Source organism: Tursiops truncatus, chromosome 20 (genome assembly GCF_011762595.2).
Source record: "Tursiops truncatus isolate mTurTru1 chromosome 20, mTurTru1.mat.Y, whole genome shotgun sequence".
Taxonomy (NCBI): Eukaryota; Metazoa; Chordata; class Mammalia; order Artiodactyla; family Delphinidae; genus Tursiops; species Tursiops truncatus.
The window spans coordinates 36,657,383-36,672,275 of record NC_047053.1 but is presented as its reverse complement, the minus strand read 5'-3'; the positions used below and the strand labels follow the sequence as shown (position 1 = coordinate 36,672,275).

The following is a 14,893-nucleotide window of genomic DNA, read 5'->3' as shown; positions in this document are numbered from 1 at the left end:
GACTCCAGCAGTAGAGGTGACAGGTCAAGGGATAGTTAAGTAAGCAGAGGACGTGATAAGGAATAAGCCAGGTGACATTTAAAATCAATATGCCTTTTCCAACCCAACCATAATCAAAAAGATTTAAGGTCATTTCAGAACTGATTCTATGTCGGGACTTCCCTGGTTGTCCAGTGGTTAAGATTCTGCTCTCCCAACGCAGGGGGCCAGAGTTTGATCCCTGGTCAGGGCACTAGATCCCGCACGAGGCAACGAAGACCCCGCACGAGGCAACGAAGATCCCACGGGCCACAATTAAGACTCGGCACAGCCAGGTCCCGAGGCTGGAAATTTCAGCCTCTCCATCACTCTCAACCCTGTGTGTCCCCCCCCTTTCCAGGGTGTCCCCTGTCCCCTGAAGACACCATGCAAATACTGACCCAGTGCCTCCACTGTGTAGGCACTGTTTTAGGTATGCGGAGGGGTCAAACAGTGAATAAGACGAATGAAATCCCTGCCCTCATGGAGCTTACATTCAAGCTGGGGAGCCAGGCAAGAAAGGAGATGGACGCACAAACTGTGTAACATGAGAAGTGCTAGGAGAAGAGCAGAGTGGTGAGGGGAGGCATGAAATACCAGGCGTAAAGGCTGAAATTTCACAGAAGGCCTAAAAAAATCTAAAGAAAGTGAAAAAGTGAGTCACGTGGCATGTGGGCCATGGAAAGGGCCTCCTAGACGGGAGATGGGGGAGCGGCGGCTGGAAGGACAGTGCAAAGGCCTTGGGAAGGAAGGCTCACGGTGTCTTTAGGTGATGACTGAGCCCACAGAGAGGGTGGGTCACATGGCCGACACGAGGTGAGTGCGGGGACAGCCGAGGCCGGAAGGAGATGGGAGCCGGAGGGGCCCATTTCGGGTTGCAGGAGTCACAGGCCGGGTCCCTCTGCCAAGGTTGGACTCCCCAGCTGAGGGGTGGGCCCCTGGGCCCCTCCCCAGACCTCCGACACCCTCACCCACACACACGTGCCGCTCACCCCATCAGTGAAGAAGCTTCGGAGCATCCGCAGGCTGGGCACGCGGTTCGGCAGGCGCCTGGGGGGTGAGGACAGAGGATGAGGGCTGTGGGAGGACCTCCCACAAGCCCCAAGGCTCAAAGGCCCTCTGGGGGTAAGCAGGCCGCCCCGGTGTATAGACGACCCCAGGGCCAAGAGCCCCTCCACAGCCCCCATCCTCACCGCAGAGCCCGGCCCTCGTCCCGGAAGGTGTTGAGCCCGTCGTCGCAGGACTTGGAGCGTTCGGTGGTGATGGCCAGCAGGTAGGAGGAGCGCCGGCCGGCCTTGATGCTGCCTGTGAAGCCGCCCACAGGTGCCCAGGGTCAGCGGGGCAGCAGGCGGGGGCTTCCCCAGATCCCTCCTGTCCGGGCAGGGCCAAGGGGGGACCCTCCCCGTGGGTCCCCAGGAGGAGCAGAAGCCAGTCGGAAGAGGCCAGCCATCAGGCAGCGGGCACCCCTGGGACCAGGCAGCAAGGGAGTGGGTGGGGCTGGGGGTGCGGGCAGCACTCACTGCAGTCCTGGGAGTAATGGCGGCCGAGGGCAAAGGTGAAGGTTGGGGAGGAGGGGCTGGTGCCCAGGACAGGGGCTGAGTTCATGGCGCTGGAGACCACAGCAGAAGCAGGGACGTGCTTGGCTTGGAGGTCAATGCTGGGGCTGGTGGGCTCATCTGCGAGAGCGGAGGGAGCAGTGGGTGAAGCTATCAGAAGGCTGAACCTGTCTGTCCCCCCAGCCCCAGCCTCCCATCCGGGCCGGGACCACATCCCCAAGGACCCACCATGGGGGTCCCAGAGCCACCCCCAATCTGCAGACCCTCCCACTGTGGTCACGGAGGCTCAGCCTCTGCCTCCTCCATCACACTGAGGGCACCAGGAGTGGGGTCGAGCCATCTCTCTCAGTCCTGGCCGGGAGGCAGGCCTCTCTGAGGCCATGGCTGGTGTCTCCCCCATCAGACTGGGAGCTTCTTGAGGATAAGGACCATCTCCCCCATCAGCTGGGGGCTCCTTGAAGGTGGCTGCCACGTACCCCCCCCCCCCCAAGACTGGAAGGACACTGAAACTAAAGACTTTACCTCCCGCCCTCAGACTGGGAGCTTACTGAGACAAGAGGCTGCGTCTGCCCTGTTAGACTGAAGACTGGCTTGGGGGGCCAGGGCTGTGCCTCCTCTCCTGGCCGGGGCTGCTTCTCCGCCACTCCCACGGCTGCCCTAGGGTGAGCTCACCACTCTCAGCCCCAGTTACCATCTCTGGGCTCCTGCACCCCAGTCTTCCTCCCGAGCCCCTAGACCCAGCCCGGTTCATTCTGCTCCCTCCATGAGCGCCTCTTATTCAGCCGAAACCTCTTCCTGCCTCGCTCCCTCTCTTTCCCAATATGGAGGTGAAGCTCCACCCTCCCGTAAGGTCAGAAACCTGGGAGTCACTGACCCCTCCACTCTCTTGCCTCTCCTTTACCCAACATCTATTCTTAAAGGCAGCAAATTTTCAGTATTCCCTCTGCTCTCAGAATGAAATCCCAACTCCCCAGTGACTGACAAGGCCCCGCCAGACCTGTTCCGATGACCTGGAAGGGCATCCTACCTCTCACTTCAGGGTCTTTGCATATTCTAGTCTCTCTCCCTGCACATGCTTACCCTGACTAACTCCTTCAAGTCTTAGCCGAAATTTCCTTTTTCTCCAAGATTCTCTCCTTGGCCACCATGCCCCGGTCTATCCCTTCTCTGCCTCCTAGAGCTCCCTGTACTCCTATCACACACCCATTCAACTGGATCGTTCTTGTCTGATCATCTGTTCCCATGGTTGGATCACACACTCCAGGAGAGCACGGAGCCTAGCACAGTGCCTGACACAAATATGTGTTGGATGGATGGAGGGATGGAGGGTGGACAGAAAGAACAAAGAGTGAAAGGAACAAAGGAAGGATGGAAAAGAAAGAATGAAAGGATGGAAGGACAGGTGAAAGGAAGGAACAATGGAAGGAAGGAGGGAGGAGGAGGGAGGGAAGGAGAGAAGGAAGGGAGGGAGAAGGGAGGGGGAAGTAAAGGTGGATGGAAAGAAGGCTGGAAGGGTCAATGAATGGGAGGAAGGATGACGGGATGATGGGAGGGAGACAGAAGGATGGATGGAGGAATGCAAGAATGGACAGTTGGATGGACAGACAGATGGACGGACACAGAAACGGGTTGACCCCATCAGCACCCAACCCAGAGTTTTGCCCATGGTGGCAGGTGGGTAAAGTCCAACAGGGCACAGAAAACCAAGTCTCCCAAGACAGCCACCTGCTGTTCACCGTCACTCACCGATGAAGGGAATGGAAGCCAGAGAGTCGTCAGTAGTGGCCAAAGGGGCCACCTTTCTGCCCAGGCGTTCCCCTCGCCCACTGGCCTCTGGCTCTGGGGGCTCATCACCAAACCCAAGGTTCATCTGTCTGGAAGGGGGCAGCTGGACCTTGCGGCCCGTTGGAGGCTTCTGCCTCAGGACCACTTCGTCACGGCGATCCTCGGCGGGAGGCTCCAAGGCCCTGGTGCCGGGTTCTGGTCGGACAACTCTTGGTGGTTCAGAGGCCTCCGGTGGGAATGGTGCAGGGGACTGGGCCAAGTTGAAGGTGGGCAGCCCCCCAAAGGGCGAGTCCCGGAAGGAGAGGGCGTGCAGAAGTCCAGTCCGGCGCTGGAATGATGGGCTATAGCTCCGGTATCCGATATACCCAGCGTCATCCAGGCCCTGCAGGCCAGGCGGGGGTGGGGCCTGGGGCCCGGGCAGGTCCCTGGGTGGGCAGGCAGGGGTGCGGGCAGACGGACGCTGGGAAGCCCAGCCACAGCGCTCGAAGCGGGGCGACACCAGTGCCCCTGGCCCAAGCGCCTCGGCTGAGCGGGTGGCCCGGCTCAGGTAGTCGTCTGAGCGAGCGCGGAGCCGGCCCTCCTGGCCCAGCTGGCTCAAGGCACCCTGGGAGGTGGAGCAGGGCCACGGGCGGTGGGCAGTCACATCCTCCAGCCGGTCCTGGGAGGCACTGCGGGCCCGGGGGGGCATGGCGGGGCACCGTCTCTCCCCCGCCCTGCGGGGTACTTGGTTCGACAGCCAGTGTGACAAGGCCTGCTGGCACTCCAGTCTGCTGGGGGGCGCCCGGCTGCCAGGCTCCGGGAAGGCACGAAGCGTCCGGGGCTCCGAGGGGAGGTGGGGGAAGGCACCAGGGCTGGGGCGGGGCTGGCTCATCCCCAAGGAAGGGTTGTCCGGATGGGAGCGGGCAGTAGACGGGATGCAGGGCCCCGGGTCACTCCAGGCAGCAGGACTCCGGGGGTCACTGGGCAGTGCTGAGAGCGGCTCAGGCACCATAGTGGCCCAGGTAGAGACCCGGGCTGGCGGGGCGTAGGTCTTTCGGGGGTAACAGATTGGGGGTGGCTCTGGGATGCTCCGGGCCTCTCCAGAATACGGCTTGTTCCCCTTCAGGTAGGCGTCCTGGGAGTAGGCCTGGCCAGGGACACAGAAGCAGGTAAGCAGGTCTGAACAGGTCTCACAGGGGAAGGCTACAGCAGCCCCTGGAGGTCAAGGTCTCCAGAGAAGGGGACTGAAGGGAGGGGACCAAGCAGGGGGAGTCCTGAGTGGGTGGGGGTGAGAGTGCATGCTCCAAAGAGAGTCGGGGGGGGGGGGACAAAGAAATAAGAGGCCTTTGAGAGTCTTACACACACACACACACACACACACACACACACACACACACTCTCTCTCTCTCTCTCTCTCTCTCTCTCTCTCTCTCTCTCTCTCTCTCTCACACACACACTCACTTGAGAAAGAGCCAGGATTTTTTTAAGACTTATGACAAGGACTGCCTTTAGCCACAAACATTCCAACATCTGTTTTCTGGGGTCCTCCCCCGATGCTGGCCTCAGCTGCCTCCCTGCTTTCTTACGTCCAATGGTGCCCACAGACCCTCGGGTGGAGCCGGGAAACCCTACCAGAGACCAGTCAAGGTGGCAGACGACAGGGGAGGAAGCGGCCTAAGGGGTGTGTCCAGGGTGGGGTGGGCTGGGGGTGGGCAGGGGCTGGGAGAGCCCAGCTGTCCCTCCATCCCCTGGATGGGAAGCTGAGGGCCCGGCTCCTGGGCCACTGGGGTGAGGAGGAACTTGCTTCTCTGGGCCAGGCTTGGGGGAGGGGCCAGACTGGCTAAGGGGCCTTGGGCCACCTTCTGGCACCCCCGGCCTGGAATTTGGCGCTGGGAGCTGAGGCTGACGCTGCATTGCTGAGGAGTGACAGGGCCGGGGGCCGGCGCCCAGGCCCAGCCAAAAAAGGAGGTGGCCCCCAGGGACAGCAGCCTTGTGGCCCTGGCCTAGCCTGGCCCATGATGGGCTGCCCGGGGGCCTATCTCAGGGTGAAGTATCAAAGAGGGAGGGTGAAACCAAACACACATACACACACATCACAAGGAGACACAGGAAAATACACACCCAGAGACACACTCACACACACATAGAGAAACACAATGAGACACACACACAGACAAATAACTACACCTCCAGTCCCAGGCACACACATCATGTGATGAGGACGAGCTAAACCACACCCCTACTCAGTCAGCCCCCTTCGGACCCACACGCCGGCCGGCCGGCCGGGAACACTCACGTACCTCTCCCTCCTGCCATCCTGCCGGCTCCCCGGACTCCCCACATCACGGCAGTGGCGGCAGCATCCCGGCCCGCCTCCACCCTCCCCCCGCCCCCCGCTAAACCCCACTGATCACTGTGCCGGCCCTGGCCTCCGTCCCCCCAGGCTGCCCTCCCCGCGGCTGCCCTCGGGCCCCCACCGGCTCTCTCGCTGGCGGGAGGAGGAGGGAGGGGAAGATGGGTGTGGAGGGGCCTCGCCGCGTCGGCGGTGGCGTCAGCGGCTGCCGCGGCCCCATTGGCCTCCAGCATTGGCTCCCAACCACAGGAATGCCTGGGCCCCACCCTCTGGCCAGCCAGAGAGAGGGGGGCCAGCAGAGGCCCCCAGATGCTGACATCTGGGACTGCCTGCCCACCCGAGCCTGGGCAGCAGAGCTCAAGGCTGCTGTCCCACCCTGCCCCCCTCCGGCTGGAGAGAGCAACGCCCCAGGTCCCGCCCTGTCACACCCCATCCCCCCCAGCACACCGCCTGAGGGCGTACGGGCAGGGCCCTGGAGACTTGGGGAGAGCCGCCTACCCCTCTGGGCCCCCACCCCTGCCTCCCCCTCCCCAGGAAGGGCAAGGGGACAATCGAGGTCACGGGCTGGAGGTTCCCAGAGGGGCATGGGGCCAAGCATGGCATTGTGATTACAGAGATTGTGAGAGCACATCCAGGGCAGAAGCCAGCACTGCAGCTCCCAGGACCTCCCAGGCTTGGCCCTAGGCCGTCGGGGGTGGGGGGGGCAGTGACCTCGGGGGCAAGCAAGTTGGCATCTGGCTGGCACCCAAGAGACCAGGAAACTGGGCACTGGACAGAGAGGACTGCTCTGGACTTGGGGTCAGAGCTGGGGGCGAAACAGAGAGACAGCATGTGTGTGTGAGTGTGCGTGTGTGATGCGCACGGAGCGCGTGGCATAAACGGGTACACGTGTGAGGGCAGGGTCCGCCGCGTGCAGCGTCTGTGGTGCCTGCTCTGTGAGCGGTGGGTGAACGCCGAGTGCTAGCTGTGACGGAAAGGGCTTTTGCACTCGCGTCGTGATTGTGGAAGTCCGGGTTGCTGTGACACCGGTGAGCGCACGCGCCTGTGCTGGGATGCAGCAGGCTGCGCGATGTCTGTGGGCGTACGTGTTGTGACAACAGCAAACATCTGTGATGTCCTAAGTGTTTGTGTTGTGGCGATGAGAAGTCCAGGTGTATGTGGTGGGACACACTGCGGTGTTGTGTTGTGGGGATCTGAGATGCTGAGGAGTGTGTGGTGCGCTGTGACGTTGTGGTCGTGGGTGTGGGGTAGTGGGTGCCTGTGTGTAGCACTGAGGGGTGTGTATCGTGGTAAGTGCCTGGTATGGTGTGTCTGGCAGGTGGTGTACGTTATCACATACTGCAGGGTACGGTGTGCTAGTTGAAGGGTGGGCTGTGTGCGGCTGTGTATCTAGTGTTCTCTGCTTATGTGTTGGGTGGTCCATGGTATGCAGTGTGAATGGGAGCACACGGAAGTGGGGTACTGTGTGTGTGTCTGTGTGTGTGTGTGTGTGTGTGTGTGTGTGGACACATCTATAGGAGACATGCTCACTCGAGGCCAGGCAGGGAGTGGTGTGGGGAACAGGTGTCTCACGGGAGCCACAGGAACGTGCCAGTCTGGCAGGGCCCACTGGGCCGCGCTCCTTCTGGACACCCTGGCAGGAATCCTGCCGGCCAAGGCCAGCGCCTCCCCCTCCCCCAGCACAGCCCCGATTGAAGCAACCAGCAGCCCCAGCCCGGGGACGGGCCTGGCATCCCCATTTGGGCAATGCCGGGCTGGTGCTGCCCCCACACTCACTCCTCCGCCTCCCAGAGGGCCCGATGCAGGAGGGAGGCCCAAGGAGAAGGGCTACATCCTGCCCCCAGCACCCAGGGTCCTCCACCTCAGACAGCAGGGCAGGACTCACCAGCTGGAGGATGTCCTCGTCCTTGGGCATGATGGAGAGCTCCAGGGTATCATCGCTACAGAGACAGGGCAGGGGGTCAGGCCAGGCTGAGGCAACAGGGTCTGGGAGAACAGGGATCCTGGTCGCCAGGGCACCACCAGGGCCAAGGGGGTGGGGTGAGTAGGGACTTGTGAGTGGGCTGGGGGCTCTCGTGGGAGAAGGGAGGCAGGGGCGCTCACCTATTCTGGATCAGAGCTATGACCTGGGAGTAGGTCTTCCCGATGACGCTCTCCCCATTCACCTTCACCAGCCGGTCTCCTGGGGACCAGGGACAGGGCCACAGGTGAGCAGGCCAAAGGGTGTCAATGGCCCTACCTGAGAACTCCTGTACCATGTATGGATGACAGTGGGGGACAGGAGCCTCCCCAACACCTGGATCCCGAAATTCCATCCTAACCAGAGGGTAGGGAGAAGAGACCCAGAGCTGTGCGATGAGCCATGTAACTGGGACAGCTCACCTGTTCGAAGCCCCGCCCTATGGGCAGGGCCATCCTCCTTCACATTCTTGACGAAGATGGTGTCCATGGGCTCCAGGCGGTGCCGGGGGGAGGGTCCTGGGGAGCATCAGCCAGGTTAGCTGGGGGTGGCTGCTGAAGGTCACACCCATGCACGCTACACACACAGGGGACACACACTCAGACAGTGATCGCACTCACACGGACACAAACACAGACCCACACATCCACAGGGACACGGATGTACAGGATCAGACAACACACTGCTGGAAAAACGAAAACACACGGAGTCGCTCCCTAAATGGCTCCTGCGTCCCAGCACTGTGCTAGAAAGTAGACTACAGAGGATGGACAGACCTGGCCCTTGCCCTTCCCGAGCTCACGGTCTAGAGGGGCAGACAGACAGACATGGGCACGCGCGCGCACACACACACACACACACACACACACAAGTCACAAGACAAAGGAAGGGTGCCATGAAAGCCCTGAAGATACACAGCAGGGAGGAAAACCCACACACACAGAGTGTCCACACCCAGACCCAAGGAGAGCCAAGCAAGACCCTGAGGCTCACAGAGACCCAGCACCTGCACCTCCCACCCCACTCCCTCCCCCAGGGTCAGGGCACTCCAAGCAGAGGCCTAAGGATCCCGGGACTGGCACTCGGCCCTTCATGACATCATGTTACACCCCAGCAGTACTCCTCTGCTGCTAAGTGCTAACTGCTAACTGTTAACTGTCTCCACCAGAGAAACGGGCCTGCTCTAGGTCAGCTGGTTCCTCCCCCAGCACAGGCCTCTGCAATGGGGATTCGGGAAGACAGTGGCCCCATGGTTGCCCAGCAAAGGCCCCAGTGGCAGAGAAGGAAGTCTGCCTGTTCAAGGGGTTCTGTGTTGAATACCCCGGGAAGCCTGGGTTCCAGTAAGGAGCCGTTTGGGAGAGCAAGGGTGACAGCCAGGGGAGTTAGACTCACATCTGAAAAGAGAAAGACCTCAGGGCCCCCGTCATGCCCCGAGAACCCCAGTGTCTCTATCCCCAAGGATAGCCCTTGATCAGCGGCGCACTACCTCCCGCCCCAAGGGCCCTGCAGGCCCTGCCTCTGCCTCCATCTAGGCTGGGAGTAACTCCAGGGCAGGGGTCAGGACTTAGAAACCTATCTGCTCCCCAGAACGCCACCCCCAGCGCACAATGGACAGGCCCAGAGGAAGACAACTGTGAGAAAAGAAAGGGAGGACAGAGAGAGTGAGCAGAGGTTTCGAGCGGACACACAGGGAAGAGGCAAGACAGGGGCATCAGGCAAGGGTGGGGGGCGCAGCAGAATCCAGGCTGACCTGGGGGAGAGGGAGAGACACCAGCGGGAGGACCAGTCCCAGCTCAGCCCCAGCCCCTGGAGCCCAGCCCCCTGCCACTCCTCACCTCCTCCTCGGCCTCCATTCTCTTCCTCCTGCAGGGAACAGAGGTGGGTGTGGGCCCTCGGCAGCACAGGGGGAGGCCCAGCTCCACCTGGGAGGGCCCCTTCAAGCTCCCCCACCCAGCTGCCTCCCCTCTTATCATCTTTCAACTAGCCCAGCAGCCAGAGGGGGTGGGAGGGGTGTCCACGGGGAGGTCAAGTCCCAGGCAGCATCCCCCGGTGACAGGAGCCCCCTCTCACGCCTGCCGATCCTGCTGCATCAACATCTCAGCCGTCCGAAAGGCCCCGATCCAATGGGGGACCCACGACCCCTTCCCTTGGGGAGCTCGAAGCCCAATGGGGGAGGGGCCAAACACACTCACACACAGACAGGACCCAGGCAGACACAGATAAGCAGGCATGACAAGTGCAAACAGTGGCTATCAGCTCTTAGAGCATGGGGAGGGAAGGCCTGATTAGAGCCCCTCTGGGAGGGGGTTTTAAGGCAAGTTTGACGCCGGCTGGGAGAAGGCATTCTGGGTGAGGTGAGTGGAGTGTGCTGGTACTTGGTGGCAGAAACAGGACTGGATCAACTGAGCTGAAGCAGAAGGAGTGTCAACACCAGCAAGTGACAGGAGTCAGACTAAAGCTTTCAGCTTTGAAAGGAGAGAAAGAGGGAGCCAGTGAAGGTTCTTGAGTGGGAGAGAGCAGATGTGAAAATACTTCTGGTGTCTAGGTGCAGGGCTAAGAAATGGAGTCGAGGAGACCCACAAGGGAGGTGTCTGGGGTCATCCTGGTGAGTGAGGGGGCGGGGCAGGGCACTGCACCTGGGGAGGAATCAGGAACAAGGGCAGGACAAAGTGAGAGAGACAGGCCAGGCCAGCAGGGTGTGGCATCTTCGAGTTGGACGGGACCTTTGGGGTCGTCTTGTCTAATCCTCTGTACAGATCATCCACTTCACAGATGACAGGGTGTGACTTGTCCAAGGCCACTCAGAGACAACAGAGGAGCCAGTGCTGGAACCCAGGACTCTTGGGCATCCCAGCCAGGACAGGAAGGCTGCTGGGCTCTGCTGGAGAGCAGTCCCTCTGGCCCTGCCCTCCCGTGCGGGGAGTGTGCCCGCTGATGTGAGCTGCCAGCACGGTGAGTGGGTCGCAGAGGCAGATGGGTGCCTTGAGGTGGGTGAGCTCCCTGTGGGCTCCCAGCCCTGGGCATGTTCTGGAAAGGGATGGAGCCCGTCCCTGGCTTGCCCTGCCCCAGGGTCTTCCAGCCCCCCATGTGAGCGAGGTCTCTCTGAGACAGGTCCACCACCCAGTCTAGACCACTCAGGCTGTGTCTGCAGGGTCACCCTCAGCAGGGCTCCCTGAGAGAAGGTGGAAGGGCCAGGAAGGAGGGACATTCTGGAGAAGGAGGGCTGGAAGGACTGGAGGGAGGTTCCAGGGAATTGGGAGGCTGGTGTCCTGGGGCATAAGGGGTGAGGCAGGGCCCCTCCCACACACCATCAGCCCCCACTTACAGCCAGTGCAAAGAGTTTATGCAGGGGCCCCAGACTCAGGGACAGGTGTGAGAGCTGCACAGCAACGTGTACACATGAAGCGTATACACAGACACGTGTCTAGATATACACGCATGCACGTACATGACTAGCATACCATGCACGCACGTGTGCATACAAAGAGACACGTGCAGGCACACAGACACAGGCAGAGAAATCCAATGCCTTGGTTCTCTGGCAGGTGGGACTAAGCTCCCCAAGGGAGAGTCCCCCAACAGCTGTGCAGGCCGGTCCCAGCCCTGGGGGAGGGGAGAAACAGGTTCACGGACTCCAGAATAAATCTTTCTCCCCTCCTGCTGGGAGAGAGGTGGGGGAAGGGAGCCGGCCCCTCCTCGGGAGCCCTAGTTCCTGCCTAGGCCCCCCTCATGTCCTCCTGTCACGGACCCCCACCCCCAGCCCACACCGTGGATTAGGCTGAGTAGCCCTGGTTCCTGGACTCAGAGAACTGGATGTTCATATGAGGGTTGGAAGGGCCCTCAGGGGTCAAATAGATCCATGCCCTCAGGAGATGGCAGGAGAAATGCTGCCCAGAGAGGGTGAGCCCACCCAACATTCACAGTGAGTTAGGAGTTGTGCCAGGACTGGAACCCAGGTCTCCAGCCCATCCCAGGGCTCTTTCCAGGCCCAAATCTGAGGCCAGCAAGGGCCTGGGGCGCTCTGGGAGGGGTCCCGGAGGACAGACTCCCGGAGAGCTCAGGCTAGGTAGAGGCAACTAACCCAGCTCAGAAGTGGCCACTGGACAAGGGGTCCCCGGAAGCCCATCTCTCTGAGAAGCTGTTCACCTCCCAGAGGCTGAGAGTTGGGGGGGGGCATCCCGGCTCCCCCACCTCTAGCTCCTTGCCCCAAGCCAGCCACAGCCCCTTCTCCTGAGAAGACTGAGCCCAGAGCGGGAGGCGGCTTGTCTACGATCACCCCACACAGATGACCCAGCCAGGGCTGCCCCTGCCTCTCGGTGACCCTCTTGTCCAGGCCACCAAAGCACCGGAGAGGGGACAGCACAAAGGAATCCCCCCTGAAAGCTCCCTCAGGCCAGGCCGGCAGGGGCACAGGACGTGTACCTTCAGGCTACAGTGCACGGCGGACTCAGGCGGGTACACGATGAAGTGGCGCAGGGTGAAGCCAAAGCCGTCCTGGAGGCTTTTGTGCAGCCGCAGTGTCCTCGGGCCCTGCCAGGGGAGGGGGCGCCCGGGAAAGCACCCATCTCTTGGGCCCAGTGGCAGCTGTGGGAGCACAGGGAGCCAGGGTGAGACGCCAGTCTGCACACTGCCTCCTGCAGCCCAGAGGACCTGGGGGGCTGCCAGGTGCACAGACCCTCTTGTGCCCTGACCGAACCCCTGCTCTCCACTTCCTCCTTCCCTTCCCCCCTCATCAGCCCAACAGCTTCTTCCTTCTTTCTTTCCTCAATCCCCTCACAACACCTTGTGAGCAGGGAAATAACAGTGCAGCGAGCCACGTGTCCATTCAATTCGGTTCGGCCAAGGTTCACTGACTCTGGACACACAGCCTTCCGGCCTGGGAAGTGTCTGCCGCTGTCTGAGCTCATCCCCGCCTGCTGCCCAATCTCACACATGCACACACGCACACCTATGCAGACACAGACCCATCCATACACACTCATGCAGACAGGACACATCCCAAACACCCAGACAAGCACACTCATGTGCAGAGGTGCACAGACACACCGATGAGCACATGCATGCTCACTCAGGTAGACACACGCACACAGCACACGCAGGCGCAGAGACTGACACACCCGTGCATCCTTCAGGAGCAGCAGCAGGAACAGGTGGGGGACGACGAACCACAAGGGAGCGGACTGGACATCAGAGAGTCCACTGACGGGACTGAGGCTCGGAGCCCAGCCCAGAGGCCTGGCCGGTTCACCGGAACTGAGTGGAGAACCGGGTGTGGGGGGGGAGGGGAGACACTCCGCTGCCCTCTGGCCGCCGCACCGGAATACTTGGGACTCCCCAAGATGACAGGGCAGAGGGTGTCTGAAGACAAGGGTTTGGGGGCACACGGGTCTGTTTCTGAGGCAAGAGGGAGAAGAGGAGGATGGTGCCTGAGAGGGGGCTCCCTTCAAGTGCCCTGCTCGGACACAGAGAGGGAAAGTGGGTGACAGGAGGGTGTCAGAGAGATGGGTACACAGGGAGGCAGACGGCAGACTGGAGGACATGGGAGCCACGGACAGGCTGCCTAGTGAAAAGCCAGGAGGGCTCCCTCGGGGGCTCTTTAACCCCTGACCTCGGGCAGCCTAACCTACCTGGTGCCCCTAACCCAAACCCCTCAAAGGGCAAGAAGCCCCTCCCCCACCCTCAACAGTCCTCACCCCCTCATTCCTCCTTGGCACCAGGCAGGAGCCTTCAGCTGCGGGAAGACAGGCGCGGCTGGGTGCAGAGGGAAGAAGACCATCGGTTTCGGGGTGAGGGGCTCCCACTTCACTACGAAGTTCCCCTGGCTTCCCCAGCTCGAATCCGCCACTCAAATGTACTGGTACTGAGAAGTCCCTGCATCCACCCTCCTGCTCACACATCCGGCAGAAAGAGCAGGTCCTGTGCCCAGCCCTAAGCTAGGGATTTCTGCGTGGGGTGGGAGGCTGGGCTGCATGGGGCGGGAGGTTTGGGGAGGGGATATCCTCAAATCTCGGTAGATTAAAGAAAAACGTAACAGAGGCAATAGGCTTACTTGGTACGGTCCCAGAGGACACAGCCAGGTGGAAGATACGAGGAGGCCTGGTGAAGCTCTGGGCCAGGGAGACCACTCTATAATCACACACTTCTGCAAAGCTACCTGGATGAGGCTGTGAGTTCTCTGTCCTCACAAGGGTCCAAGCAAAAGCTGGACAACCCCCACCCAGGAGGCCTTAGGAGGACTTAGCTGGGATTCTGGCGTCGGGCAGGAGGCCCAGTGATGGCCCCTCAGCTCCTTCCACTTGTGGCTATAGTCTGGCTATAGTCCTAGACCCATGGGGGTCTGAGGAGCCCAGAGGAGAAAATTCTCTGGGAATTCTGCTGAGGTCTGAAATCCCCTGGATTTCCTATCTCTACAGACCTGGCAAGGAACTGATCAGGGAGGGAAGAGGGCCTCAGGGGACCCTCCACTGCTCCCTCCTACCAAAACCCCTGCTCTTCCCCAGTGTGGGGTGCCTCCCCTGCATGCCCTCCACCCAGGCTCTGGGCTGAGGCTGTTCACAGGGCCTATTGTTTGCTGGTGTCCTGGATTAAGGTTTAAGCCACCAGCTGCCCCAGTGACGAGAAGTGGCTGGGACAGGTCCCCGCACGTCCCCCACCTTTCCCCCAGCACACATCCTGACTGGAGCTGCCAGCTGCCTGGGGGTGCCACTCCTGGGGGCGGCTGGGGCAGTTAGAGGAGGGGCCTGTAATCCAGCGCAGTGGGCATGCCTTTCTCTCTCAGGTCCTCTCCTCATCCAGGCACCACTGGTGCCCCCTCCCTAAGCTCTACCTCTGCCTTTCCTCTTTTCCTTCCTTCCACTGCTTCTTCCCCCATCCCTGCCAATGAGGTTCCTGAGAATGTCAGTGTGGTAATCCCCCACCACAGCTACCACACCCCTGCCTGAAGAGGAGACACTGAGGCCCCCATTAGTGGCCAGATTTCGCCGCTCTCCTGTGGGAAGCTCTTCCTTAGTTTTAACCTCAGTCCTTCATTCTGTTATACATGCATGTTTCCTCTCCTCTCCTCCCCTCCAACCTGGGACAATACTGGGTCTTGCTCTCGTCTTGAAGGGGAGGGAGGTGACAGATGCAGAAACAGAGAAGGGAGCAGCAATGGAAGGTGATTAGATTGGGAAGAGGTACAGTTCACACACATCCCCAACTCTGCTGTCTGAGGTAGGCACAGAGACAAGGGGAAGGAGAGCG

The 14,893-nt window shown here is 60.9% G+C and overlaps 1 protein-coding gene across 8 annotated transcripts in view; it reads right to left on the bottom strand.

Annotated features, from left to right (window-relative positions):
- ARHGAP23 (Rho GTPase activating protein 23) overlaps positions 1–14,893 on the bottom strand; it is an 81,429-nt gene that overhangs the window by 35,861 nt on the left and 30,675 nt on the right. For 6 of the 8 annotated variants that reach the window (XM_073798520.1, XM_033847505.2, XM_073798519.1 and 3 more), the window contains exons 2-10: positions 12,074–12,235; positions 9,487–9,514; positions 8,074–8,169; positions 7,795–7,873; positions 7,577–7,631; positions 3,321–4,485; positions 1,539–1,694; positions 1,212–1,323; positions 1,011–1,068 (exon numbers count right to left, since the gene is read on the bottom strand). In XM_073798520.1, the coding sequence (XP_073654621.1) occupies positions 1,011–1,068; positions 1,212–1,323; positions 1,539–1,694; positions 3,321–4,485; positions 7,577–7,631; positions 7,795–7,873; positions 8,074–8,169; positions 9,487–9,514; positions 12,074–12,235 (1,911 nt within the window). Of the gene's footprint in view, positions 1–1,010; positions 1,069–1,211; positions 1,324–1,538; positions 1,695–3,320; positions 4,486–5,638; positions 5,716–7,576; positions 7,632–7,794; positions 7,874–8,073; positions 8,170–9,486; positions 9,515–12,073; positions 12,236–12,433; positions 12,565–14,893 lie in introns of those variants that run through there. The other 2 variants (XM_033847507.2, XM_033847508.2) reach the window with 2 other exon arrangements.